Source organism: Larus michahellis, chromosome 1 (genome assembly GCF_964199755.1).
Source record: "Larus michahellis chromosome 1, bLarMic1.1, whole genome shotgun sequence".
Classification (NCBI taxonomy): Eukaryota; Metazoa; Chordata; class Aves; order Charadriiformes; family Laridae; genus Larus; species Larus michahellis.
Genome location: NC_133896.1, coordinates 56,529,247 through 56,553,842, shown reverse-complemented (window position 1 = coordinate 56,553,842; position 24,596 = coordinate 56,529,247). Strand labels below are relative to the sequence as shown.

The following is a 24,596-nucleotide window of genomic DNA, read 5'->3' as shown; positions in this document are numbered from 1 at the left end:
GCCGTTGTTGGTCTTGTTGTGGTGCCGCTTCGCCTCCTGCAAGGAAGTTGTGCTGGGGGGTTGGTGGAGAGTGAGAGAAAAGGGCAACAAGACAGCGAGAGATCAGATGATGTCTCTGCCCGTCCCGTCTCGGACCTCGCAGGCACGTTGCACTAACAGTGTGCTTTTCTGCCGGCCCAACGAAGCCGATGCGTGCACGTGCCGCCGAGCTTCCTGCCACCGGGGAATGAAATCCATTTAAGAACATATATATATATATATATTTATATATGTATGTATAAATACACATACACACACACGCACGCACGCACACGTATATATATATATATATATACACACAGATACACGCGCACACATACAGAGCAAAATTAAAAAATAATTTGAGTCCAAGCCTGGAAAGTTGAATTCTCCACCAGCATGTGCAAAAATGGCTCCCCTTGGCAGGGGCCGGGGGCGTGGAGACGATTCTGCCGCTGTCTGCTCCTTCCCCACGATCCAAACACCTTCCAGTCAGCACCAGGAGCAGGAGGGGAAAGGGAGGGGGGGGAATGCATTTGGCTTCTTTGTTGTTTGTGGTTTGTTTTTTTTTTTCTGTTCTGTTTCCCCGAGATGTTGTAAATCTTAGTGGTTTTGGTTTTTCTTTTTTAAAATAAAATATACGCCCACATGTTAAAAATACATATCTGTCCAGGTAGGGCGATAAAAGTCCTTAGTGCATTTTCCATCATCGGTCGCTGCTAGCAATCTGAGATATGCCTGTTTTCAAAAGGTAGGTCCAGTGCAAGTGTTGATCTCAGGCAGGCCCCCAGCCTTACCAGAAACAGGAGGCAAAGAGAGAATATTCCCCTTCCACCCTCTGTCCATTTGTTTTTCTTCTTCTCTTCGAAGAAATTGGACCCACTTTCCTTTTCACATTTTCCATCCTGTCCTCTGGAGCAGGGAAGGCATTGTCCTGTCCTCGTTGCGTATTGTGGCTGTCGGGGTTCATGGTTTTATTTGTACTTTGTTCTTTTCTCATATATATATATATATATAGGTCATGTTTGTCATCCTTTTTTCTTGTGTGTAAAACTTTACAATTATGCTAATAAATGAAAGAAGGGAGAGGCTTTGGTGGGAGAAGGTCCACTGATGGAAAGGGAAGCACCAATTGCCGTCTGAATCAGACGTCGAGGCAGACGGACAAAGAGGAAAAGTTATCAATCCAAGGACCCCATGGGGGCAATACAGCAAATACATTAAATAAACCTGGAAGTGAAACAAAAACAGACACGGCATTAGAATATGTAACCCTCTGTCCCTGCAACTCCCCTCCTCTCCCATTTTCTCCTCTGGAAATGTTTGTGTTGAAGTGCCAGATCAGAAGCCCAAGAGAGCTTTTGACCTTCTCTATTTTTTCCCCTGGACAGCTTGAGCCAGAGCTGAGATTTGCATGGGTTTGCGTAATTTCTACCCTGGGAACCTCGGGCTGGCCAGGAGGATCAGGATAATCAGAGCCCTCGTAGTGCTAAGCGTGGGAATACCAATCCCCAGACACCGCCTGGTGCCCCTCATCCCCATCTCCTGAAACGCCACAGGGTGGAAGCCCATCATCCCCTCTCCTGAGGCGAGGGCAAGGGAATGTGAAGTGAGCGGCCCAGGCTCATTCAAAGGGCTGCGGCACAGCTGGAGCTGCTGAGTCCTGAGCCAGGGCTTTCCCTGTTAGTCTGTGCCACCTCTCGCTAGATTCAGCTCCTCGGGTCCATGCCCTGGCTACTCTTTCTTTTCTGCAGCTTTCCCTCTCATGGGGAACCAGGGTTTATTCTCCTCTCCCTTGTACCAGTGAAATTCTTCTGATGACGAGGGAATTACTCCTGTTTACACAAGTCAGGGAGAGAAGAATCAGACCCTGGACTGACAAAGTCCAGATCTCTTGCCAGAGATTCCAGTTCTCCTTTCCCCTGGTATGACCCCTCTTATGCATGCAGGCTTCGCGCTAGGAGAGAGATGAACCAAAAGTGTTGCTTTTTCTTTTCAGTCTTTCTGCCAACTCAACTAATGAAATAAAAGGAAAAGGGATCCCCAGAGCAACATTAATTCTCTGCTTTCAATGGAGAATCAATAGAGAAAGGAGAACAGAAGTTGCTCCACAGAAGAGATGAATTACATGGACCCCAAGGGGATTTAGGTGTAGAGAGAAGTCAGGCGCGCTCTCTGCCTGTAAGGGAGGCAGAGAAAGGAGAGGGCAGGGCCAGAGAGCGAGTATGGTTGCAGCATGATCCTTCCACCTCTGCGAAGAGCCATAAAGCCATAAATAGGATGCATGCGTTGGGTCCCAGCCTAGTCCTTCCCCCTCCTTCAACCCGGGCTTTATCACACCCAGGCCCTGCAGAAGCCCCACACTGAATGAGTGGTTAGTGCTGTGGGAAGCGTCCAAGGTGCTCAGGCAGAACTGTGTCCTGGGAGAGCATTTCTCCCAACGGGAAAAGCAGCTTGCTGTTACCTGCCTTGTGCTCTCTCTCCCCTGCCAGCACTTCTATGCTACGAGGATTTCTTTCAGCACTTTCTTATCGTTGACATGCTTGTACTTCTTATGTTTCCTCTTCTGCACCGGCGGTCGGCGTACTCGCTGCCTCTGTGAGACAGCGGCTGTGGTGAACGATGGCGACAAGCCTGCCAAAACAGAGGGGAGAGTGTCTGTACAGCGAGGGGCAGCCGGGTCACGTTGAAATACCTTTCTCCACACGCTATCAACAAAGAGCTCTGCAACAGGAGGGCCACAAGGCTTCCTTCTCCTGTTCTTCTGTCCCTTGTCCTCTGTTCTTCACCGTCTCTGCCCTCTCCCTTTTCCCACGATGCCCTTCCTCTCACCTCTCACCTTCCCCTCCTTCATTTCCCTCTGTTTCAGCCCCTTGCTGGCAGGCAGACATCCTGGGAAATGTCCCTCAGCTGGTATAAACCAGTGAAGGCCCATGGGATTCACTGGAGCTAAGCAGATTAAAAACAGTGGAGGGCTCTTTCCTCTCTCCCCAGCCTCTCTTCTCACGCCTCCCTCCGCTCCACTAATGCCAAGATCCTTACGTTTCTGTTCACGTGGCCCTGGCCGGCTGTTCCTGGGGGGCTGACGGGACACTGCTTCACACCGACACTGCACGTGGTCCTCCAAAGGCACAACGACTTTTTTGAATTTTGGCTTCCTCTGGACAAATTCGATCTTGTTCACCTATTGGGAAGAGAGAGGCAAGCAAAAGATGAATACAGCTGCAGCTCCCACTCAGTAAAAATAATCAGTGTCAGTACCCTTCAGTACTGGCTTTCTTCCTAAAGGGTCAGAAGGCAGTTTATAGAGCACAGTTCAAATTCAGGGGTGGTGTGTACGGGAGCTAATTCTGCGCACACCAGCAGAGCAGACCTAGACCGGGCAAGTTTGGATGTGACTGGTTATTTCCCCCACTCCTAACTACTGCCGCTGCTTAAGCAGGATGGCTGGTTGATCACGGACAGAAACATGGGATGCGCAGAACACGCTAGCCTGTTTCTGACAGCTGTGATGGCAGAGACCTAGGGGCAACCAGAATTAATTCCCACAGGATCCTACAGGAAGGGCAAAAGGAGAAAAACTCAGGCCCGATGCAAGCAAACGCAGCTTCACCAGCTCTGCTGAGGCCTGTCTGAATTTGTCTCAAGCTCTTTAATAACTCACAGGGCTGAAGCCCTCAGCTCTGTGTTTCACGGGATAGGTGGTGCTCTGGAAATTCCCTTGGACTCTCCACCACTGCTGAGTCAGAGGGAAGACTCACTGCTCCACATCCCACCACAGGGCACGAGCTTTCTAGGGGGTCCTCCCACTCCAGGAGCAGCCCAGCCTGACCCCACTCAGCTTATCTTAGAAGACCGCAGTCCCTGAAGTGCTCCGCAAGCTATAAATACTTGCTCTGCCGCGCGTCTGGAATTGAATTCCTCCAAACCCACTGCCCCCAGCAGCATCCCTCAGCCAGCGCCGAAGCAGCCAGGCTGTTTATCTTTCCTTGAAAGCCCACTCCACACGCTTCAGACCACACGCTGCTCGCTAGACAAACACTTCCAGCCAAACAATAGAGAGACCTCTGTCCTCAAAGAAACCATTTCCAGGTCACTTTTTCAGGCTGGCTTTTGACCTCTCACTTGTTTTTTCCACAAAAACAACTCCTGCTCCCCCCCACAATTTTCCCTCATTCCGCCTGGCTTTTCTGAGAAAGGAATTTCCTGATGAAAAGGGCTGTGTGAATACAACCTCTCCCAGCCAACCTCTGCCGCCTGCCTGGGGGAGTCTCTTACGGCTCAGGCAGCGGATTAGTACGGGATAAGCATTATTTTTAAACGAGCTGTCTGGGAGGAAGCTGTGAGGAGACCACTGGTAGCTGTGGGGAGGGCAGGATCAGAGCAAGGGGTTAGCCGTCAGGTGTCTGGTTGCTGCTGGAGCGGGTCAGGAGGTAACCGTGGGGCTGAGAAAGAGGAGAAGCTGCTCCAGTGCACATTCTTGGGAAGAAGCTGCAGCAGGAGGGGCGGGGATGGAGACTGCCACTGCAAGCCCTTCACTTTTTGCATCAAAAACAGTTCCCGCGATGAAAGCGTCCTGTTTCTTCTGCTCTAACACAGCAGACCAGGCCACCTCCGGCCACAGAAAGAGCGGCAGCGGGGAGCTGCAGCTGGGGCCGGTGCCCTGTGGCTCTGCTGTGGTGACAGTCCCCAGATGCTGGACAGCACCAGCCCTCCCAGCAGCTGGCAGGGATGTCACCCCGCGCCAGGGGCTGCAGCGCTCCATGGCTAACGCAGAAGACGTGACTGCAGAGGGGGTGTGAGGGAACAGGCCGCTGTGCGAGCCTTGCACCCGAGAACCACTGTGGTTTTGGTTTTGGGGGGTTTTGGGGTTTGGGGGGTTTTTGGGGGATGGAGGTGGGCTGTATGAGGAGGCAGCGGTGGGAATTGTCTCCCTTACCTGGATGTGCCGGACGCGAATTTGGGTGGGTCGACACTGCACGTTGCGATTGTTGCAACACCCGGAGCAGCGCTGCACCTCCACGCAGGGCGGCCACACCACAAAGTTGGCGTTGGTGCTGTCCACCATGTTGCGGGAGATTTCAAAGACCACCGCCCGCGTCTTGCACTCTGCGAGGACAGCTGGCTCTGCTGCTGCCAGAGCATCTATGGAGGGCCAAGAGAAGAATGGGAGATGAAAGGGGCTTTGCAGCTGTTACCAACCCACTGCAGCCACCTCTACTGGAAGAGAAAGACCCCACACGGCTCTCCCACACACACTCATGTTCTTTCTCCTTCTCCCACCCCTCCAGCTCCCTCCCTGGACAGAACCGTGCCTTGTGGAGGAGCCCCCAGTAAAAAGATGCTTCTCACTGGAGGGGCAGTCCTAGGTAGGAGATGACACTTCTTAAGAGCAAATCAGCACCAGCAGGATTTAAAGAGCAGCTTGCAGAGCTCCAGACTCCCTCTCCTGCCCTCCTGAAGCGTAACACCCAGCTCCTACATGAGGCCCAGAGCCTCCTTCTCATCTGTCTACACATCCACGCACACTATAACCACTGCCCCCCCACCAACATATATCTCAGGCATGCATCTGCACCCACCCACAGCTTCTCAGGTGAGTACCCCAACAATCACAAGGTGCAACACCCCTGACTCACCTAGGCTTCGTCGCTCTCGAGACAGGGCCACGGGGTTTTGACCAGGCTGAGTTGCATTCAGGTCCAGGCTCGAGCTATCCTCCTCTGAAAAGGGAAAGACATGACCTAATAGCACCAGGTAGAGGCAGGAGAAGATGGGAGGCGCTTGTGCTCTGCTCATCAGGCAAAGTGCAGAGATGTGGGATAAGCCACAGCCCCAGTACGTCGTGCTAGGTGTAAATCCACCAGCAAGGTCACAGCTGTGCTGGGGCATGGAGACTCTAGGTTTGCTCTTGGCTCAGATTAGGCAGCTCAAAGCAGCAAGCCTATAGGGAAAGAGGGGTCCCAGTCAGGTCTGGGACAGGAAAACTCCAGCTCAAGAAGGACAAGGCCTACGGCAGGGCTTTCTGGTGTCAGAGAGGAGTAGCAGAGGGATTCAGATCAGCTGGCTAAGATCAGGATACAGCAAGGAGGATCAAAGACCAGATGGAAGCAGAAGAAAGTTTGGTATATAACACCCAGGTGCCTTGCTGGGATGGCTTGGGACTGGGAGAGTCGGGGTGTGAGGGGGCAGGTGAAAGGGACGATGAGTGGGAAGTGGGGTGCTTGCTTTCTCTCTCTCAACTCACCACAGCCACTTTAGGTTAGAGTCAGTTTTACAACAGAAGAACAGACAAATGAGGTTGAAATGGCTTTTCCCCTATCCTACTCTAAGGTATCCTACTCTAAGCTGCAGGATTTGGAGGTAGTTCAGTCAGCGATGGAAGAGGAAGGCAGATAGCATTCAGGCCAGCCCTCAGCAGTTCCCTCCCACCCCACTGCTTTTTCCCATAGGAAGTGCTGAATAGAGAAATGCCCATAATCCCCATGGAGCACTCCAACACGCAGCCCCTCCTGAGCTCTGGACAATGGCCGCGCTCGGAGATAGCTCCCACCCAGACACAGCTCTTTCCTTCTCTGACCCGCTTTAGCAGCTGAAGGAAGCTGAATGGACGTCAGCATCAAGGGAGCAATTTTCTTAAAGGGAAATTTGGGGCCAGTGGAAGATCTCTGTTTATCAGATGTGCGGTGGAGCAGACTTCCCACACCTATCATGTCCCATCCCTCTTCCTCAGTCCTGCCGTAGTGCAGCCCTCATAAGGGGAAGCAGGGACATTGCTCTCCACTCAGCTCTGAAGCAATTGCTGAAGGATTTGGGATGGGTGCACCGAGGCTATATTCACAAGGTAGGAATCATGTGCCTGTGCAGTCAACAACTATGTGTGAGGTGGACAGGCAGACACCCTTTAAAGTGGCTAGAGAGGTGTGATCAATTCTAGGACACCATTCATCTCACCCTGAGACAGACAACTAAAATGAGATCTGGTGGATTATGCTCTAGAAGAGCATGTAGTTCTTCAGGGGCTACAGAGGGTGTCTGGATGACTGGCTTAGATGGTCATGCACGCTATGCAGGCAGCCACAGTTAAGGGAGATGACCCCCCCTCTACACACCTCTGTGGTTGCGTCTACGTTAGTGTCTAAGGTCAGGAGAGCAGTATCTCAGCTCATCTGCCTCCTGGAGCTGCTTAATCCTGGCTCCCTGTGCAGTCAGTGGAGGGCAGCAGCTGTGACATGTACAGGTGCACGGACAGCACAAGGGAATAGTTCCAGCCAATCTGGGATTATTTTGCTAATACACTTATTTGCTAATAAGTGTATTCTATACAAGGCAAGCAAATGGTTATGCCCCTTGGTCACTATCTGGGAGCAGATAAGAGCCACAAGGTGCAATGAGACAGCTTCACAGCACCGTTTTCTGTTTCCCTGACCAGCTTTTCCCATCTGGGACCTGAAGTGAAACCAGTGACTCGAAGCTCTGCAGCCTTCTCTCATTCCCCTGGGCTTTTCAAGCCAACGTGAGAAGCCCATTTCTTAACCGTGAGGGTGGTTAGTAACTGCAATAGAGATGTAGCTGTTCCTTAGACACGGGGACATGACAGACTGCACGCATCTTCTCAGCCACTCCTTCCCCATCCCTCCATCCTGCACTGCCTGGCATTTTATCAAACGAGGGTGGGGGCTACCTTTTGCGCAGAGGTTGAGTTGATGAGAGGAGAGAGAGGAGGGAAAAAATAGCAACAACTGTTGACTCGAAACAAATCTCCTATTGAAAACCGGGTCCCTCCCTCCCCCAGGTTGTCCTTCTACACCCTGGGTCAGCACTGAAGAGGGTTGGGGCGGGGGGACCAGCCTGGGACAATCCAGCATAGCTAATTTTGGAAGTTGCCCCATTGTGTGGTTCCTGAACGAGGAGGAGGGAACTGGTGAGGGCAGGGAGCGGCCGTGGAGGTGGTGGGGAGCCTCGTCGCCTCTTTCTAAGGCAAACAATAGCTAAACGCAGCTGGTGCCCTCCCCCTCACTTTCCCCCCCTGCCCCTCCAGGGCCGTTTTGAAAGGCAGCGGGAATGCTTTTGAGACTGCGCCAGTGGTTGGACTGGCATAGGAAACAAAAGCAGGAAATTCTGTTCCCCCGTAGATAGTGTCTCGGCAAGGATTACAAAGCTCCAAACAGACAAAACACGAGAGAGAAGGCGAGCTGGGGGGGCCGGGGGACGACGGGCGGGAGCAGGGTTAGAATAGAAAGGAATTTGCTCTGAAGAGACCGTTTATAAATAAATTCCTGGGCCAGCCCAGCCGCCGTGGCGCGTGCTCCAATTCCCACACGTGCCGACCCCTCCACGCTTCGCCGCTCCTGCCGCTGGCTGCGCTCAGCCCTGGCCAAGTGACCCCGAGGCACTGCAGCCCCCGGAGCTCTTATCTACGGGCAGGAGGTGAAGGGACGCTACCCTGACTTAGCCCCTGTCCCGTATCTCACCCATGGACACGTGCTCTGCTGCTCCCGTCCTAAGAGCTTCTTGGAACTCATGGCCTTTTGTGGATGCTAAACCTGACAACCCGCTCAACCCTTTCCTCCTCTGTCACCCTATTTCCACCTCCCATTTCTCCACCTCCTAAACTGATCCTTGGCCAATTCAAGACCTGCTGCCTGTGCATCTCTCAGGGTGAAAAGTGCTGACCTCAGTTCCTGGCACTCACCTTGCCCATCTCCTATCATTTTTGGAAGCCAGTGTCCCTCGATAGAACAGTCAGTTAGCAGGAGATCTAAAAAGGCATCTAGTTGCTTAACTCCTACAGGTTTCAGAGGGGTGAGGTGTGTAAATAGCCAGGTCTTGGCTCCTGAATGGTTCATATATATGTATAGCAAGGTCTGTTGATAGTGTGCCTGCTGGAAAACAGAATATCGCCTCCCTCCCCGCAAAAGAGTTAAGTAAAAATAGAGGAGTGTTTGGTGAAGAGGAGATTTACCTACGGAGTCTATCCGCAGGGCACGCTGGAGGTCGCTGATGGAGCGCACTGAGCTGCCACCCAAAATCTCATAAATGTCTTCGGGTATGGGGTCCCCCTGCCAGATGACAAAAAGAAAAGAAGGGGAAAAACAAGCATTAGAGGGGTCATCTGCAAATACTGCGCCACAGAGCGGGAGCGGGGGGAATCAAAGGAGCACAGACGAGGCATGACAGAACCAGCGAAATGCAAAAGACATGCCCTCATGAAGGCACAAGCCTGAAACCTGAGAAAAAGCGAGAGAGCCCCTCTTGCTGCCTGTCACAAAGCGGATGGGAGACTGAAAAAGCCCCAAAATGCCTGGGCTTTCCAGCAGAGCCCTGAACGCTATGCAAGCAGCCAGCAAGGCTTCCTTCTCCGGTGCTGTATGACTTCTCCAGGTGGCCTCTCATTCCTGCTGCCTGCAGTAAAGGCATTTTAACAGACTTCCCTTACGCTATCAGATAAAACCTTCCCAATATTTCCCTCTGTTATGAAACTCCCTCACGGGCTTTGTGAGATATCGTGTGTATGTGCGTGTGCGTGCGCGTGTGTTTTCAAACCACAGTGGCCCAATAATATCCATCATTTGCATACTCGTTAAAAAAAAAAAAGGTGGGGGTTGGAGAGGAAGATTGACCTTTGCAGCTGAGCTCGCTGCTGGTGAAACCACAAACGCTGCAGGGAGGACATGAAAGGCTGTTCGAGATGGTGGGCTGAGGAGCCGATTTGGATGAAGAAACACATGGGAGTTTGGATGCCATTGCAGGCTAGCGCAAAAAAAAAATTAAGCAAGCAGGTTTATAGACATCAGATGATGGCCAAAATCAGGGTTTGTGCGGGCAGGTGCAACGCCATCAATCTCTTGGGAATTTTACTCTGGCACCAGGCTTGAATGGGCCCCAGTGACAGCACTTAACGAGACTACAAAGGAGCAGTGTGGGAAAGCAAGCACTGATTAAAACATACTTCCGAAAGACTAGAAAAAGAGACGGAGGAAAGTACTGGCCAAAGTGTTTGCTTAGCTCCTACCTTTCTTCATTCAGGGCTACTCATGCGGAAAAGCTGCTCTTTCAGCCGGGTGCTGGATGCCTTCTGAGCCACAGCCCTACACATGCCCCTGTAACTGAGAGGAGAACTTGGCTCCTGTGCTTGTGAAATGCAGGGATTTTCGTGTGGGTTTTTACGGACAGTTGGTGGCATGTGTGTGATCCTCCTCATGTACAGCTATTTCTTCCCTGCCTGCGTTCAGTGTAGAACATTTCCCTTCTGCTTGGAGTCGAGGAAAACCACCAGGCAGGTGGTTAAATGCTGGCTTTTAAACCGTGAGGGCTTTAGCCCAAACCTATGGCCACGTTTGCATGGCAGCTTGAGCCTGGCGCTCTCCCACACGTGCCTGTCCCTTGGCCACCTGCCCTTCGCCTCTACCATCAGGGCAATAGGAGCGCTCCCTCCTCAGCCCTGTGAGCCCACCCTCTAATGCTATAACTTAAACTAGGACACGGTGGCTTGAAGGCTGCTGCAGCCCAAGTCATGGGGCAGAAATCTCCTGGGACAGCCGCAGAGCAGACAACGCTAGTGCCTTAAACCTCCTCAGCCAGATCCACCAGAGCGCTCGAGTCAGATCGAGCCTCTCTGCCCCACTCCGTCCCTGTCACTGTCACATCTCACCACAGATCTGGCTGTCCGCCTGCAGCAAAAAGCAGATTTTAGATCCCCAGGCATTACTTCTTCAGTCTCCGAGGGAGAGGGAAGCAGCGTCAGTGATTGAATGCACAGCGAGAGCGAGACTTGTGTAATTCAGGGATCACTGAATAGCTGCAAAATGAAGATGCCTTCTGACAACTCCTGCCGCGTGAGGAAGAGTGGGACCAACAGCCCAGTGCCGGAGAGGCTCTGCAGCACTCCCTGCCTTGCGCCACACACGGCGTTTACTGGAGAAGGGATCATTTGCAATTCCCAGTACTTGCAGCCAGAGCTCAGCGCTGGGCGGTGAAATTGCAGGCTTTTTAATGTTTGCACCTGTCAGCCAAACGCATTTGTGTACGAATGCTGCTGTGCACGGATGCCCCTGGTCCTTCCTGACACTTAATACATGTAGGAAATGGAACTTTATTTTAAACTCTGGCACTCGCTAGGGGAGAGCGTGGGCAGGTGTTACGAGACTCAGTGACTTTGGAGGCGAGCTGGGAGGTGTCACCTTGCTAACTGAGCAGGGGAAACAGATACGAATCAGGGATTGCAAATGCAGGCCCTCAGGAGCCGGATTGCTGGGGACTGCCTGTAGGAATAAACTCCACTCCCTGCTCCCAGCAGCCGTTTTAGGTGCCAATTTTTTTGTGTTGCAGATACTATCAGCATGGCTACGACGTATCACCAGCCCACATGGCTTATAATCCTGTCCTCCTCCCCGGGGGTTGTGAGGCAGCTCTGCCAGCGACAATTGCAAGCCTGTGAAGCTCCTTACTTTCCTCTTGTGCCACAGAACCGTGTCCAAGGCTGGCCTAAGAGCAGCTACCTGAGCTGCACGGTTTGTCCTTGCTCCATCTGGGGTCTGTGTTTGGGAACAGCCATGCCCCTGGTCCCCCATCCCAGCCCTATGCCTGGGAAGCTCTGAGGTCAGGGCACCGCACGCACTTGGGCTCAGTGCACTCGGTGGGAATGGGACACAGGGAAGCAGAGGTCCACCAGCCACCTCCACCTGATCCCATGGGGTCAGAAGGTGGAGGAACAATGCAGGTGCTGGGATCCCCAACAGACCAGCCCCAGCAGCCGGTGCTTTTCCTGCTTAGCAGCTCCTCTGGAATTATTTGTCTAGCACAGGTTAACAATCTCCTTTTTTAACTGCACGGCAGATCAAAGACGACTTTTGTCTCAATGGACTCCTGGCTGGCTGTCAAGTGCCCCAAGGCCTGGCCTTGTATTCCTGCGAGGCCCTGAATTCCTAGAAGAAAGTAAGTTTGTTCTTCCCTCCCTCCCTCCCTCCCTCCCTCCCTCCCTCTGCCCCCAGTGCCTGGCTCTCCCCCCGAATCGCAGGGGCACACCCCACTCTGCCAGTCCCCTGGCAGGGACATCCCCTCCCCTTCTCCCGGCTGCTGACACTTGGGGGGTAAAACCCACGGCGCACCTGAGACAAGGCAGCAGAGCACCTGGGTGGCTGCGATGACATCGCCGGGGCCTCTCAGCATGTCCCCTTTGCCTCCCTCCTCCCAGGTGTCAGCAGCGCTGTTTGGCAGCTGCAAACCTATGCCATCCCTGCTCCCAACACACATGTTCTCCCCAAATCAGCATTCTCCCCAACCCCACCACCCCCTGCCTCTGCAGCTTTCTGCCAACGTATGCTTTTGAGCAGCAGGGATGCTGAAAGGACCCCTTGCAATCAGCCACTGCAGAGGTGGCACAGGGAATATGCAGGGCTGTGCTCCAGTCCTCCCTCCAGCTATTCACAGGCAAGAGTCTTGCCCGAAGGCGCGTCTCATTTGGTAGCACAGCAGATACAGAGGAGGAGGGAGAAGAGATTGTGCAACTGGCAGGGAAAGCAGACCCTCAGGGCTCAAAGGAACCAGCCAAGGACACTCCCAAGGTGAGGACTCCTCCAGTCCTCTTTTTTTGGGTGGTGTGTCTCCACGCCCACGTGTGACTACACACAGAATGGTAGCAGCAGCACTGGCCCAGGGCAGGGAAGCACCCAGCTATCTGCTCCTCTGCCCAGGAGAGGAGGACTTTCCCGAGCACCTCCACGCAGACCACAGCAGGGGATCTTCGCAGCAGGGTCTCGAGTGATCAGCCAGGCAAAAAATCCCAGACAAACAGCATTTTTTAATTCCCTCTGAAGCGGATGTGAGGACCCCAAGGGGAGACTCCACGGCATTCCTTGGCAGAGGGCAAGACCAGCAGCACCTGCCACTGGCCTGATAATCCCAGAGGCTCTTGCTCCCCAGGCACAGGACTCCCACCCTTCCAGCAGAACTCCCAGGTACAGGGGGACCCCGACACCCACCTGCCAGAGGACCACGCCTGCCTCTCCCCACAGCAGGCATAACCCTCCTCACACCAGCCCCTTTCACGTGGGACGGCAACTTACGTTTTCCTCCCTTAAAAGAATCCAACTTAATGTTTGATCTAGCCCACGTTCCTAAAATACAGCCAGACCTACCCACGCTTTTTCCCATTTCAAGGGGGACTCCACTGCCCCACCCTGCTCCTCCACACTCCCCCCCCACCTCCCCTGTGAGGGCTGGAGGCAGTTCCACCCCCTGGGGCCGGTCGGGTACCGGCAGCACTGGAAACAGCGCAGGAACCACTGTCATTCTCTCCTGCCGCTGCGCATCAGCTGATGGTGAGAGGGAGGCAGGGACGACTCGCCTGGCTCCTTCCACGAGCTCACCCCAGACGTGTCATCCATCCCAGCTTCCACTGCTATGTCCTTGTCACAGCCTTATGCTAGGAAGACTTGGGAAGAGCCCCGGAGCCTTGCACCAAGAAGACACTATGGGGAGCTGGGATGAGGTTATAAGCAGGCGCCAGGCCGCACCCCATTCCTCGGGAATTCCAGAAAGCCCTGCCAGTGGGGCTTCACCCCACCACAACCACGCCAGGCTCAGCCCATCTCTGTAAATGTTGCAAGGCAACTATTACAGCCCGTGGGGCAAATGCAAATCGGGTTAGCATCCTCGCTTCCCAACTGGCAAATACCTTCCCACTGAGGCTCGAAGGTACTCCCTCCTGCTGGAAGAGCTCCAGGGCCCTCCAGCTCCAGATGGGTGTGATCGAAGAGGGAGAGGGACTCGGGAGGTTCCATCTCCCGGCTCAGGCCTCTGTTCCCCGTGCACTTTCTCCGGCAGGGCTGGGGAGGAGGTGCAAGCCCCGTCCAGAGGATGACTATGGTTCAGCAGCCTGGTAGGAGTCGTGTGGTATGTGCCTGGTGCAGAGGTGCAACACACTGCCCTCAAACTAGATGTGGGGAATGACTACAGGCAGAAGCATCTACCCAAGCAGAAACCTTCTTGCTTCTCTGGTCACAAAATGACAAGTATCACGATTCCTCCCAAGAAACCTAGAGCCAGAATTCCCAAACTCTAACCCTACGAGGCTGTCATAGAGCTGTGCAGTCTTTTAACAGGATAACAGCACAGAATAACAGTCCCCTGGGATCAGACACTTCCATCTTCACCCTTCCCCAGCACCAACCATAGCTGATGTTTCATGTTGCACAGGAGAAAGAGATCTGAGCCACCCACAAAGGAAATACCATCCTCTGCCCAAAACAAACATAACCACTGGGCAGCCCACAGCTCTAACTGCTTCCCTTTGCGGCTTGAGCAAGGGCAAAACAGGCCCATAAGGAGGTGATGTGATGTTTCACACCCAACCCCTTCTCTGCCACCCACAAGAGGGGCTGCCCAAAAATGGGGAAGGAAAAAAAAAAGAAATGATGCAAAGGGAGGAAAGTTTTGGTGGAGGGATATTTCCTGCCCCTGACAACCTCCACACTGCAGATACTTGGGTAGAGCTGAAGTGGGAACCGAGCACCAAGTGTAAATGGGAGGGACTTTCTGATCCCCTCAATCTGCACACGATCAGACCACAAAATGCGGTGGGAGAGGTCAAAGGCTCCTTGTCCTTGACCACGGCTTGGGGTGAGGCTTTGATTTCCAAGCAGGGAAACCGAAGAGGGTTGGGGTGTACGTTCATCAGCCAAATCCCACCACCTGGCCCCCACCCTGTGCCCTGCTCCCTCCTGAGCGGAGCGTGCAGGGGGGCTGCAGGATGAGATGCTTGTGTGACCATGCAAGCACAGCAGAGACACTCATCCCCTGCCTCTTCCCATGGCCCCAGCTGGAAACACACCTTCCCCAATAACCGTGTCACCCCGGTGCGGTGTCTCTAGCCACGCTGTCCCCTTCCTCGCCCCTTTCAAAGTGTGTGTGTGTGTCCCCTTGCCCTTTCTCCATCAGCCCCTTGGCGATGCCAGCTTGGGTTTCACGCCGGAGGTGGCAACCAAGCGGGCCTCGGTCTCCGATGCCAAAATAACCAGAGGGGGTGAGAGGCTCGGCAGAGGGGTGACAGCCGCTGGGTGAAGCTGCCAGCAGGGCAGGAGGCTGCGGGGTCCTCGGGGGCGCTCCCCATCAGCACCCCCTGCCCCGCCATTGAGCGGAGGGGGGGGGTCTTCAGCCCCATCTCCCCTTCCCCACCGGCCCGGCGATGACTCCAGCCTGGGACATACACGGGGGTGGGCTGATTTCCAGGGAAAGCCTCCCCGGCGGGGCCCGTCCTGAGGGGAGGCGACCGCCCCTGAGGGAAGGTGGGGGGGCAGCCCCTGCCGCCAGGGCGGGTAAACGGCCCCAACGGTCGCCCCTCCTGAGGGCCGGGGGGCGGCCGGCCCTGCCCGCCATTAGCGCGCCCCTGCCCAGCCCTTCCCCTCAGAACGGGGCAGGAGAAGCCGCCGCCCGCCCCCGCCGTGCAGCTCCGCTTCCCCCACGCACCGGCCACCCCCGGGCTTCGCCCCGCCGCACCTGCGGGGCGGGAGGAGCCGGAGCCGCCGCCGCCGCCGGTCTCCCCCCCGCCACACGCCTCCCCGCCGCCCCGGGGCTCGCAGCTCGGCAGCACCGCCCGCTGCCGGCGTCGGCAACTCACCTCCAGGCGGGCCAGGGGCAGGGAGAGGATGAACGCGAAGACCACGCCGAAATTCATCCCGACTTCAGGCCCCGCCGGCTGCGGGCACATGGACGGCGAGCCCCCGGGAGGGAGAGCGCTTCCCGCAGAGAGCCCCGCGGCCGCCCGGCCTCAGGCATGGAGGGCGCCGCGCCTTCCCATTCCCCCTCCGAGCCCGGCTGCGGGTGGGAGAGCGGCGGGAGCCCCTTGGGAGAAGAGGAGGAGGAGGAGGTGGCGGTGGTGAGGGGAGAGAGGGGTAACGCTGGGTGACTCGCCTGCTTCTGCGCTATCTCATAAGCCCGGTGGTAAAAATAATGCAGTCCCTCAAAATTAGAGGCATCCAGAGCCTGCGCCCCCCCCTTCTCGCCGCAAGGGATGCTTCGGTGTTGCCTTTTGCTAGGTGGTCCACATGCTGGTTTTCCCTCTTGGTTGTCTTCCTTGTTGAAAGATATATACGTTAAAGGTTTTTACATGCAGGTAACGGTGATTGAATGTCCTCAGAATGAGATGCACAAAATGATAATTAAAAACTTTTCCAAAGTTTGGTACGAAATCCAAAAGGTAAAATCTCCTTCCCTCAGGTGTCCTTTTCTTAAAATGCTCCTTTTCTTCCTTACGCCCGCTTGGTAGTTTGGTTTTTTTAGCGAAAAGTTGCTACCGTAGGCTGAATTTCTTCCCCTTGCATTAGGCTGTGGCTTGGGTGCCTTTCTCGTTCGACGTGTCGGCGCTGCACTGGGACGTTGAGGTTTGCTTTGGGTTTGGAGACAGGTGAGAGCAAATGTTTTCGCTGTGGGTTGCGTGTGCGTGTGTGTGAGTGCGCCGAGCCTTGACAAGCCTCAGAGCGGAGTCACGGCTGCCTCCCGCGCTCTGTTGCGACAAGAAAGGGAGAGGAAAAAAAAAAAAAAGAAAAAAAGCAGAAAAGGTAAAACTGAAGGGGAGGCGAGCGAGCCGATGGGTCTTTATTTTAGTCTGCGAGCTGCAAGAGAGACTAAACTGGCACTTGGGGCTGCTCCTTTTATAAAGGAGAGGAGATGGGTGGAGCATAACTTGCCATCCTCCTCTTGGCTGGGTATCAAGGCGAAAAATCTAGTGAGGGAGTAGCAGTCCATTGCTGACAAAATAAAAAGTGTGTTAATTTAAATGATAAATTAATTAAAAATGACTAATGCTGTAATAACCTGTATAATGTGGCTTTAATATCACATGAGGAACGGAGACAGAAATTCCTTTCTCCTCAGCAAGAGATAAGAAGAGAGGAGTTCCCGGCACGGTAGTTTGTTATTTTTTTGGCCCCAGGTTCTCGCTGTTGCAGTCTGGAGCCCATTTCTCTAAGCTCCACTTGCCTTCTTCCCTGCCCTGCTACATCACTACCTCCGGGGAGAGAAACGGCTTTAATATCTCACACCTCTTTGTGTGCAGGGGGAAAAAAAAAAAAAAAAGCCAGATAAATTTAAACGTTGCTACAAGACAATCTGATGTTGCTCGTGGCACCAGGAGGTATTTTGCTGCATGATTATCTCCACAATGTAATAAACATCTGAAGGGAAATTAAGGAAGCAGATATTTGCTGGGAGGGAGGGGGGGGAGAGGGATGGGGAGGGGAAGGCTGCTAACAGGTGAGTTCAAGGAAGAGTCATATCCTATCGAAAAAACACCCGTACGCACGCCCTTTCATGTACGTACGAGCGATCTCCCGGTGCGGAGTTGCACACTCGCAAAAGCACACTCCAGGCACGACCAGGAGGGCTTTCTGCACCATCTTTGTGCAGGCTCGTATCCACCGATACATTCCTGCACCGTCATGCACCACAGGCGCTCGGCAGGCGTTCGCTCTGAATCCCAAGCATCTTCCCTGCTTTTTCTATGCTACGCACACGCTTCTGTTCGAGCTGCTCGCATGCACTGCTACGTGCAAATTTTGTCTCATTCACACATCCCTGGGCACCCATGTGTTCTCCTTCACTCTCCCCCTCTCTCTTCCTTTCTCACATACATACACCCACCGGCATACCAGTGGCCTCAGCTCACAGCGTCGCACATGCTCCCTTAGACTATCTAGGTGCCTGTGAGCCTCATGCAGCCAACCCGCTCTAAAACGCACGGTCTCGCACCAGCGCTCACGTATGCACCACCCAAAGCGTCTGGGTACGAGGAGCAGCTACCAGAACTGAGCAGTGGTGCTCAGTTCTGGTAGCACCAAATGCTCTTCTCTAGCAGGCATCTGAGAACACCACCCAGCTTGGCTAGGTACACCCCTGAACCTGACTTTGGTCTCAGCGATGTGGGTGTTGGGCAGGAAGCACAGAGACACATAGCTTGCTTAATTAACATAGCTCCTCTTCTCCTCCCATCACAGAGGCAGTAGCTCAAACACAAAATGAAAGGTTCTACGGTAGGGCAGCGTGTCAAGATGCTCTTAGATGGCAAGGGATTAGCGACACTTTGCACTGACCCAGAAGAAGACGGGGCAGATTTCCCCACCAGTGGTGGATTTCGTCAGAGCTGTGCCAGCTCCAAAGGCCGAGCCATATGAAGTGGCATAAGTGCAGAGATAAGGAGTGTCCTGGGAGTCCCTCAAACCGAGTCTGAAGTGGCTCAGTCCCAATTTTGGAGCTCAAATGGGAGGAAGTGGAAACGCAACACATACCTTTGCTCGTTTCCACTGCCAGAGACCTTAACAGGACTTTACCTTAGACACTCCAGCCATGCTAGCCCTGTCCCACCGCAAATTCCACACGACACTCTTAGAATCCCCCTCATTCTCTGTCCTGGCCCGCCAGCAGCGTACCAGCCATTTCATGTGATGACGATTCATCTCCAACCCTCTGGCAGGGTGGAGCTACAGCTCTAATGTCTACCTGGGTGCTGAAACTCCTTCTGAAGTCTGTAGGACGCTCCAAAAAAGGGTTTTAAAATAGTCTGGGTCCACCTCACCTCGCTCCAGAGGTCTCTGGCCAAAGGAACGCCATAGCCCTGGGCTCCTTGGTGGTCAGCAAGGGCAAAGCTGAGGATTGGGGATGGCCAAACCAGCTTCTGGAAGCCCTTTTATCTGTGTAGAGGCAGCTGAGGGCAGCTAGGTTCTGAATGTCCATGACCACGTTATGTTTTTACAGTTCATGAGGGGTAAACGGAGGCTTGGGTACTCTTTGAGCATCTCTGCGCTGGAATAACCTGGCATGGCTCCACTGCCTCCACACCACCTCGTTGGAGCTGTGTAGGGGGTCCTCCACGCCGTAGTGGCTGCCTGGCCATGACAGAACAGCCTGCGTGTGGGAGGGTTGATTAAACTCCTCAGCAGGGAGAGATATCACCGCCGGAGAGGAGAAGGACTCAGCAGTAAGCTAACAGGGACTGCTGCAAATTTCTTGTTCGGTAGCAACCAGAGCTGCTGCAAGGCCTGCTTTTTGGGGGGGTATGTGTGGTGTGGGTTTGGTGGTGATTTTTTTTTCAAATATCCGGCTACATTACATGCAAGATGGGATAGAAATAGAGTTATTTATTTTCATGTGGATGATGCCGGGCAGTTTTTAGAAGCTCGACATCAGAAACAAAAAGCCGATCCCCGTTGAACCTCCAGACAGCAAGGAAGAGGATGTTTGGAATTTGACTAATCATCTACCTATGACCCTGCCTGGAAATAGAGCAAAACGATATTCAAGCTGCTCAGGCTTCAGTTGCTTTTCCTTACCCTTTCTGCTTTTAAGACAGGGACAGATTTTTCCCTAGTGAGGTCTTTAGACACAGGCTGGGCCAGTCTCTTTGGCACTGAGTTCAACAGGAGCACACACACTTAAAATGCTGTGCCTTGAACCAGGCAGATGCTCTTTTAATTCTCTTGCCTTTGTGAAATTAGAATCATAGAATTATAGAATCATAGAATCTTCATGGTTGGAAAGGACCTTTGAGATCATCGAGTCCAACCATACACACACAAAAAAACCCCTACAATCTCTGCCACTAGAGCATGCCCTGAAGTGCCAAATCTACACGTTTCTTAAACACCTCTAGGGATGGTGACTCAACCACCTCCCTGGGCAGGCTGTTCCAGTGACCTGACCTACTCTTTCAGTAAAGTAATTCTTCCTAATATCTAATCTAAACCTCCCCTGCCGCGACTTCAGACCATTTCCTCTGGTCCTGTCATTATTCACTTGGGAGAAGAGGCCAACATTAGCTTTTCATTTATCCCACGAACCCCGAAATCTAATGAGGACAACTCTATCTTCTCCTCACCTGGCCTGTGGGGTGGGTGTGAAGGCCTGCAGGGCTACCGGTGTCCCAGATGTCACAGGACAAGAGTTTGAAACCACCATTGTGTATGTCGGGAAGATATTTTGAGGCTACACGAAGCGGCTGGACCATGAAAATGTCCTATTAGAGCATCACAACTTGACAAGGTCCGGTCACAACTGTGCTAGCTGGCAATGGCCCTGCAGACAAACCACAACAAAAACAGAGATTTCATTAAAGAGCCTGCAGCAGGGTTTCTTATTAAAACACTTTCACCGCCACTACAGCTTTCTAACCTGCGAACAGCTGAACTCATCTCCTCGGTTATTTTCTTATCACTAGGGAGGAGGGCAACACGTGTCCGAGGACAATAGGCAGTTCCCTGCTCCAAGGCTGCTCTCCCCTCGTCTCATGTTGGCGGAAAAAATGATCTACTAGCCACCATCCACAGAGGCACGACGTGAGGGGTGATATCTTCTGGGTTTTTTTAATTTCTTTTTTTTTTAGAGGGGGAGAGAATTGTGAAACAGCAGGAAGAAAAACAGGGCTCACAATGGAAAGCAAGACTCAGTCTGAACAGCTGAGCTGTCTCAGCCTCTCCATGATGAGTCCTGTTTTGAAAAAAACAATCAATGGAAAGAAATTAGGAGGTGTTGACAGCCAGCGTGTAGTCAGCCCGCCCACTCGAGGTATCTCACTTAGGTGTTGCTCCCGCTCTGGTCCCTAAGTTCAGGAGAAGGATGAGCAATCCCTACGCCCACTCCGTGGGGCTGCCGCAGCCGTCAATGGAGGGGAGCAGCCCTGACACTGAAACGATGCACCTAGAGTAAGCTTTATGCCTACTTTATACCAGGAGGCCCGCTCTGTGGGCGCATCGGTTTTACGCCACATCGCCCGGTTGTATGAAGTTGATCCCGACCCGAGCGATCAGAACAGAGTCATTGTACACAGCTTATGCTGCTGTTTACACCGTTTGCCCCAGAGGCTGCCGCCGCGGGAGCTGCCCCCACTTCCTAATGACTGAGTTTGGTCTAACAGAGGAAGAAAGGAGGAAAGGAGAAGAGAGACCAAAGGAAGAAGGCTGAGACAGGCAGGGAGCCTGGTGTTTATATTTGGTGCTGGAGGAAAAGCAGAGCCTCGGGGTGCCCAGGACTTGCATAATTCACCTTCTCGCCCATGGCACTGGCAGGGAAAATGCTTTCCAAGGATGACTAAAGCCCTCACAGAGCAACTGGCTCCAGGGGAAAGGTAAGGTGTCACCTGGCGAGCAAGCGTTCGGTGGGACCTGCCAGGCTTCCTGTGGGAATCCCCCTCTGCCTGTCTCTCCCCAGCAGAGGGATTCCCCCAGCCCCTCACCACCTCCTTCATCTCACCCATTCCTGGCAGAAACCTGGCAGAGAGGAGAGGATGGGGAAGGGGGAAGGAGCACGCAGATGCATGCAGAGGGCAGAGCACAGCCCCTGACAACGGCAGAGCGGGAGAGGGCTCCTGGTGGCCGTGGCTTTCTGCCCCACGCTTTGGGATGAAGGAGAAGGCAAAGGCATTTCATATCTCCGTGGATGTGCAGCTCGAGCAGGATTCAAAGGGAGACGGCAAAGCTGGGGGGACTGATTTCCCAGCGCTTTCCCGTGTGCATACACGTTCCTATGCCAGGTGGGGAGGAGGGGATGCAGCCTTCCCTGCTCACGCTACCATATATTTCTCCCCCCCCCAACCCCCAAGTTTAGGGTAGAAGGGAACAATTTCCTTACTCTGGCAAGCATCCATTATGTCTATGGATCTGCTCCCCACCCCATTCCCCCTCTCTTTCCTGTTTTGATGAAAGGAAAAAATGTTCTGCTTTCCTTCTTTATTTTTCCAGACTGGTGAATAGCACTCGAAAGGAATTTCTCTCCCTCCCCCCTTCCCCTCTCCCAGTATAATAAATATATACGTATGCCTGTGTGTGAATACACCACACATCGCAGGTCATCTGTTGTTTTTCAAGAGGCATATGCTATTTTTGTTTCCAGATTGATTAGGTGGGCAGCGGTCCCCCTTTCCACTGACACCACCCCAAACACCGCTTCCCCTGCCCTCGGCCTCTGCCACTCACCATCTCCCCATCCTTTGCCCCTGGGTCCACAGCGAGCGGCGGTGGTGGTGGCAGCAGCGAGAAGGAAGCTTGCTGAGCTGGAGTAAAAATAGCCCCAGCAGTTACTCAGCTCAGAACGTAACATGACTCATGATGTGAAATGAAGATGAGGGTCGAAAACCAAAAGCAAGCGGCTCTCCCTCCTTCCTTCCCCCCCCTCCTCCACCTGCTATCACTGCTCACATCACAGAGCAAAACCCACTCTAAATACTGCTCGATGGGGGTCAGGGCATCAGCCAAGGTAGAAAACCTGGTGTGTGCCACCGGTGAGAGCCCGTTCTCCTGCCCGCTACGATTTGGTTGCGCCAACACCGGCAGCAGGTGGATTTGGTGATGCTGAGCCCAACCCTCAGCTCATGTTTCCCCCGTAAGCCGTGGGCCCCGGGCAAAACCAGCATCCCACCGACACAGCGGGATCAAACACCCTGCAGCACCCTTGTGGAGGGTGTCCATGGTGTGGAGGACACCCTGCTCCCTGGGGCACGCAGGAGAGCAGCACCCCCGGCATGGCGGGAGGCAGGCCGTCGCTATCTGCTGGCCTGTGTAATAAAGGAGGGAGTTTAAAAATAGACTTTGAGCTGCGATGCCGGAAAGGCAGCGAGACGTATAGAGCGGGTGTGTGTTTATCCTACACGCCCTGCGACTGACGCCCCGCTGGCATGGGGGACCTGCCCCAAGGCAAAGGCACCGCTCGCCGGCCACGGGTGCTCGCCGAGGGGCCCTCGTGCTGGTCCTTACCGCCACCTTGACCACAGATGGCGGTGGGTGCGCAGGGTGGAGGGGAGCCCCCAGCTCTGCCTCGCAGGTACCAGGGCTGCTCAGAGATGCTCACCCACCACCCCAGCTCAAGGATGTTTGGAGCAGTGGGATACGCACCTCTCGGACACGCCAGACCGACCCTATCCGCGACTCCTCCACCCCCTGTATACCCAGACAAAGTGGCATCTCTCAGGACAAAGCCTTTCAATAGATCTCCTGCCCTCTGCCCTCTCCTGAACAATGAGAAATCAAGGAATATTGTCCGAGCTGAATAAAAAGATCTAAATTTAGAGTGTCTGATGTGTTCTTGGTTTCCTGCCATGACTCCCCTCCTCCTCCCCGGCCTCCCTCTTCATTGCTTGTTAGCCTTGTGCACAGAAAGGTTTCTGATGGGGTGAGATCACCACCAAGACCCTGTCTCCCCAGCGATGAGACAGAGGGGAATTCCAAGTTTGACTCTAGTCTCTATTTTTGTAGGGCAGGGAGGAGGAGAGCACACCGGTTTTTGCCTCACCGGCTTAGATGGGCAGAGAGGAGAGGGAAACCGAAGGTCAAGACAGAGGGAACTTTCTCTCCCACTTCACTCTCCTCATGTCCTGGCCCTGATGCCCCCCAAACACTCTGTCCATATGTTTCCTCCTGCTCACAGCATCCTTGCCTCCATCTCTGCCATGGCGAGTCCTTGGAGCAGCACTGCCCCTGTGCTGTTCCAGCCCAGAAGCCCTGGCTTGTAGGACCCTCCTGCCCTCCCAATTTCCCTGAGTGGGTCTGGCAAGAAGCAAGCAGCTCAGAAAGAGCAAACAGAGGCAAAAAAAAGCCCGACCCAACCACAAAAAAAAGCCAAAATGGGGGGAGAGGAGCGGTGTTATCCAGCAATGTACTCCTGATGTTTAAACAAGGGACTCCCTTGGGTTTGTGCCTGATAAGGCTGGGTGTCAGGGGAATCTATTCATTTGTTTTCCTCTTTAAACAAAAAGGCCTTCCCATAACCACAGTGAGGAGGGAGCCAACACCTCTTGAGGAACAGGCTTGTCTTAAGTGCACACGCGGGCAGCCTGTCTGTCTTGCTCCTGGAGAGGAAAAAAGCCTAGACTGTGAGTATTGACCACACCACTCAGTGTCAGTGGAAAGGGGAGCGTGGGCCAGCAGTGTTTTCTATGCGAGGATGGACACCAGGAGCTAAATCAAGCTTGCCAGCATGTCTGCAGGGTGTCTGGAGGTGCAGAAGTCCTTTCCGATAGCGGGATCCAGGCAGACGGGCTGAGGAACTGTCTCAAAAGCAAGGAAAACTTCTCCCACCCTCCTTTGGCTTTGAACAGTGTTTCCCAAGAGCATCCTCCGACCCTCCCCAGCTTGATGGCCAAGTCGGTGAGCAGGTGGAGCAGGGCTTTGAGGCCAGCCAGGCTCTCCCACGCTTCGCTCTCTTTCCCTGGCTGCATGATCTGGCAGGGCAGAGGGATTATGAGTCTATTATTATTATTATTATTATTATTTTTATTTTCCCTTTTGCCAAGAGTTTGGGGGCAGGCTCTTTGGAATGACACTCATGTGTGCCGAGGACAGCATGCCACATGTGCCAGAGCCGCTGGTGGGACAGGAGAGGGGGAAGGAGCAGCACTAGGTGCTCATGGGGAGGGGGAGAGCTGCCACAGCCCCGGATGACATTGTGTGAACAGGCAGAGAAACTGATTGGGGATGGACCCTCTGAGGCAGAGGGGAATGCCCCCGTCCTTCCCTCTCAGCCAGGGTGAACGGCATGTGGGGCTCAAGAAGCGATAGGGAGAGCCAGGAGCCATTTGTTGGTGGAGAGTGAGTTTA

The 24,596-nt window shown here is 53.8% G+C and overlaps 1 protein-coding gene across 4 annotated transcripts; it reads right to left on the bottom strand.

Annotated features, from left to right (window-relative positions):
• Nucleotides 1-591: 591 nt before the first annotated feature.
• PDGFB (platelet derived growth factor subunit B) lies at nucleotides 592-22,064 on the bottom strand. Of its 4 annotated transcripts, XM_074578666.1 has the most exons (9): nucleotides 21,981-22,064; nucleotides 19,889-20,085; nucleotides 15,638-16,522; nucleotides 8,984-9,080; nucleotides 5,658-5,741; nucleotides 4,958-5,163; nucleotides 3,061-3,202; nucleotides 2,487-2,652; nucleotides 1,062-1,248 (listed from the first exon to the last, which is right to left on the bottom strand). In XM_074578666.1, exons 3-8 carry the CDS (start codon nucleotides 15,725-15,727, stop codon nucleotides 2,516-2,518), a joined length of 756 nt encoding a protein of 251 aa, XP_074434767.1. In that variant the 5' UTR covers nucleotides 15,728-16,522; nucleotides 19,889-20,085; nucleotides 21,981-22,064; the 3' UTR covers nucleotides 1,062-1,248; nucleotides 2,487-2,515. The 4 variants fall into 4 exon arrangements, with proteins under 4 accessions (XP_074434748.1, XP_074434767.1, XP_074434776.1 ...); XM_074578675.1 differs by lacking the exon at nucleotides 19,889-20,085 and having other exon boundaries at nucleotides 21,981-22,059; XM_074578647.1 differs by lacking the exons at nucleotides 19,889-20,085; nucleotides 21,981-22,064 and having other exon boundaries at nucleotides 592-1,248; nucleotides 2,483-2,652; nucleotides 15,638-16,645.
• Between the last annotated feature and the right edge of the window lie 2,532 nt (nucleotides 22,065-24,596).

What these genes read in the sequence shown, in the direction of transcription:
- PDGFB (XM_074578666.1), bottom strand. Translation starts at nt 15,727, where the DNA reads ATGTGCCCGCAGCCGGCGGGGCCTGAAGTCGGGATGAATTTCGGCGTG. An exon ending in TGCCCCTGGCCCGCCTGGAG is followed by an intron (nt 9,081 to 15,637) that starts GTGAGTTGCCGA and finishes GTCATCTGGCAG; the next exon opens with GGGGACCCCATACCCGAAGA. An exon ending in CCTGCGGATAGACTCCGTAG is followed by an intron (nt 5,742 to 8,983) that starts GTAAATCTCCTC and finishes TTCCCTTTTCAG; the next exon opens with AGGAGGATAGCTCGAGCCTG.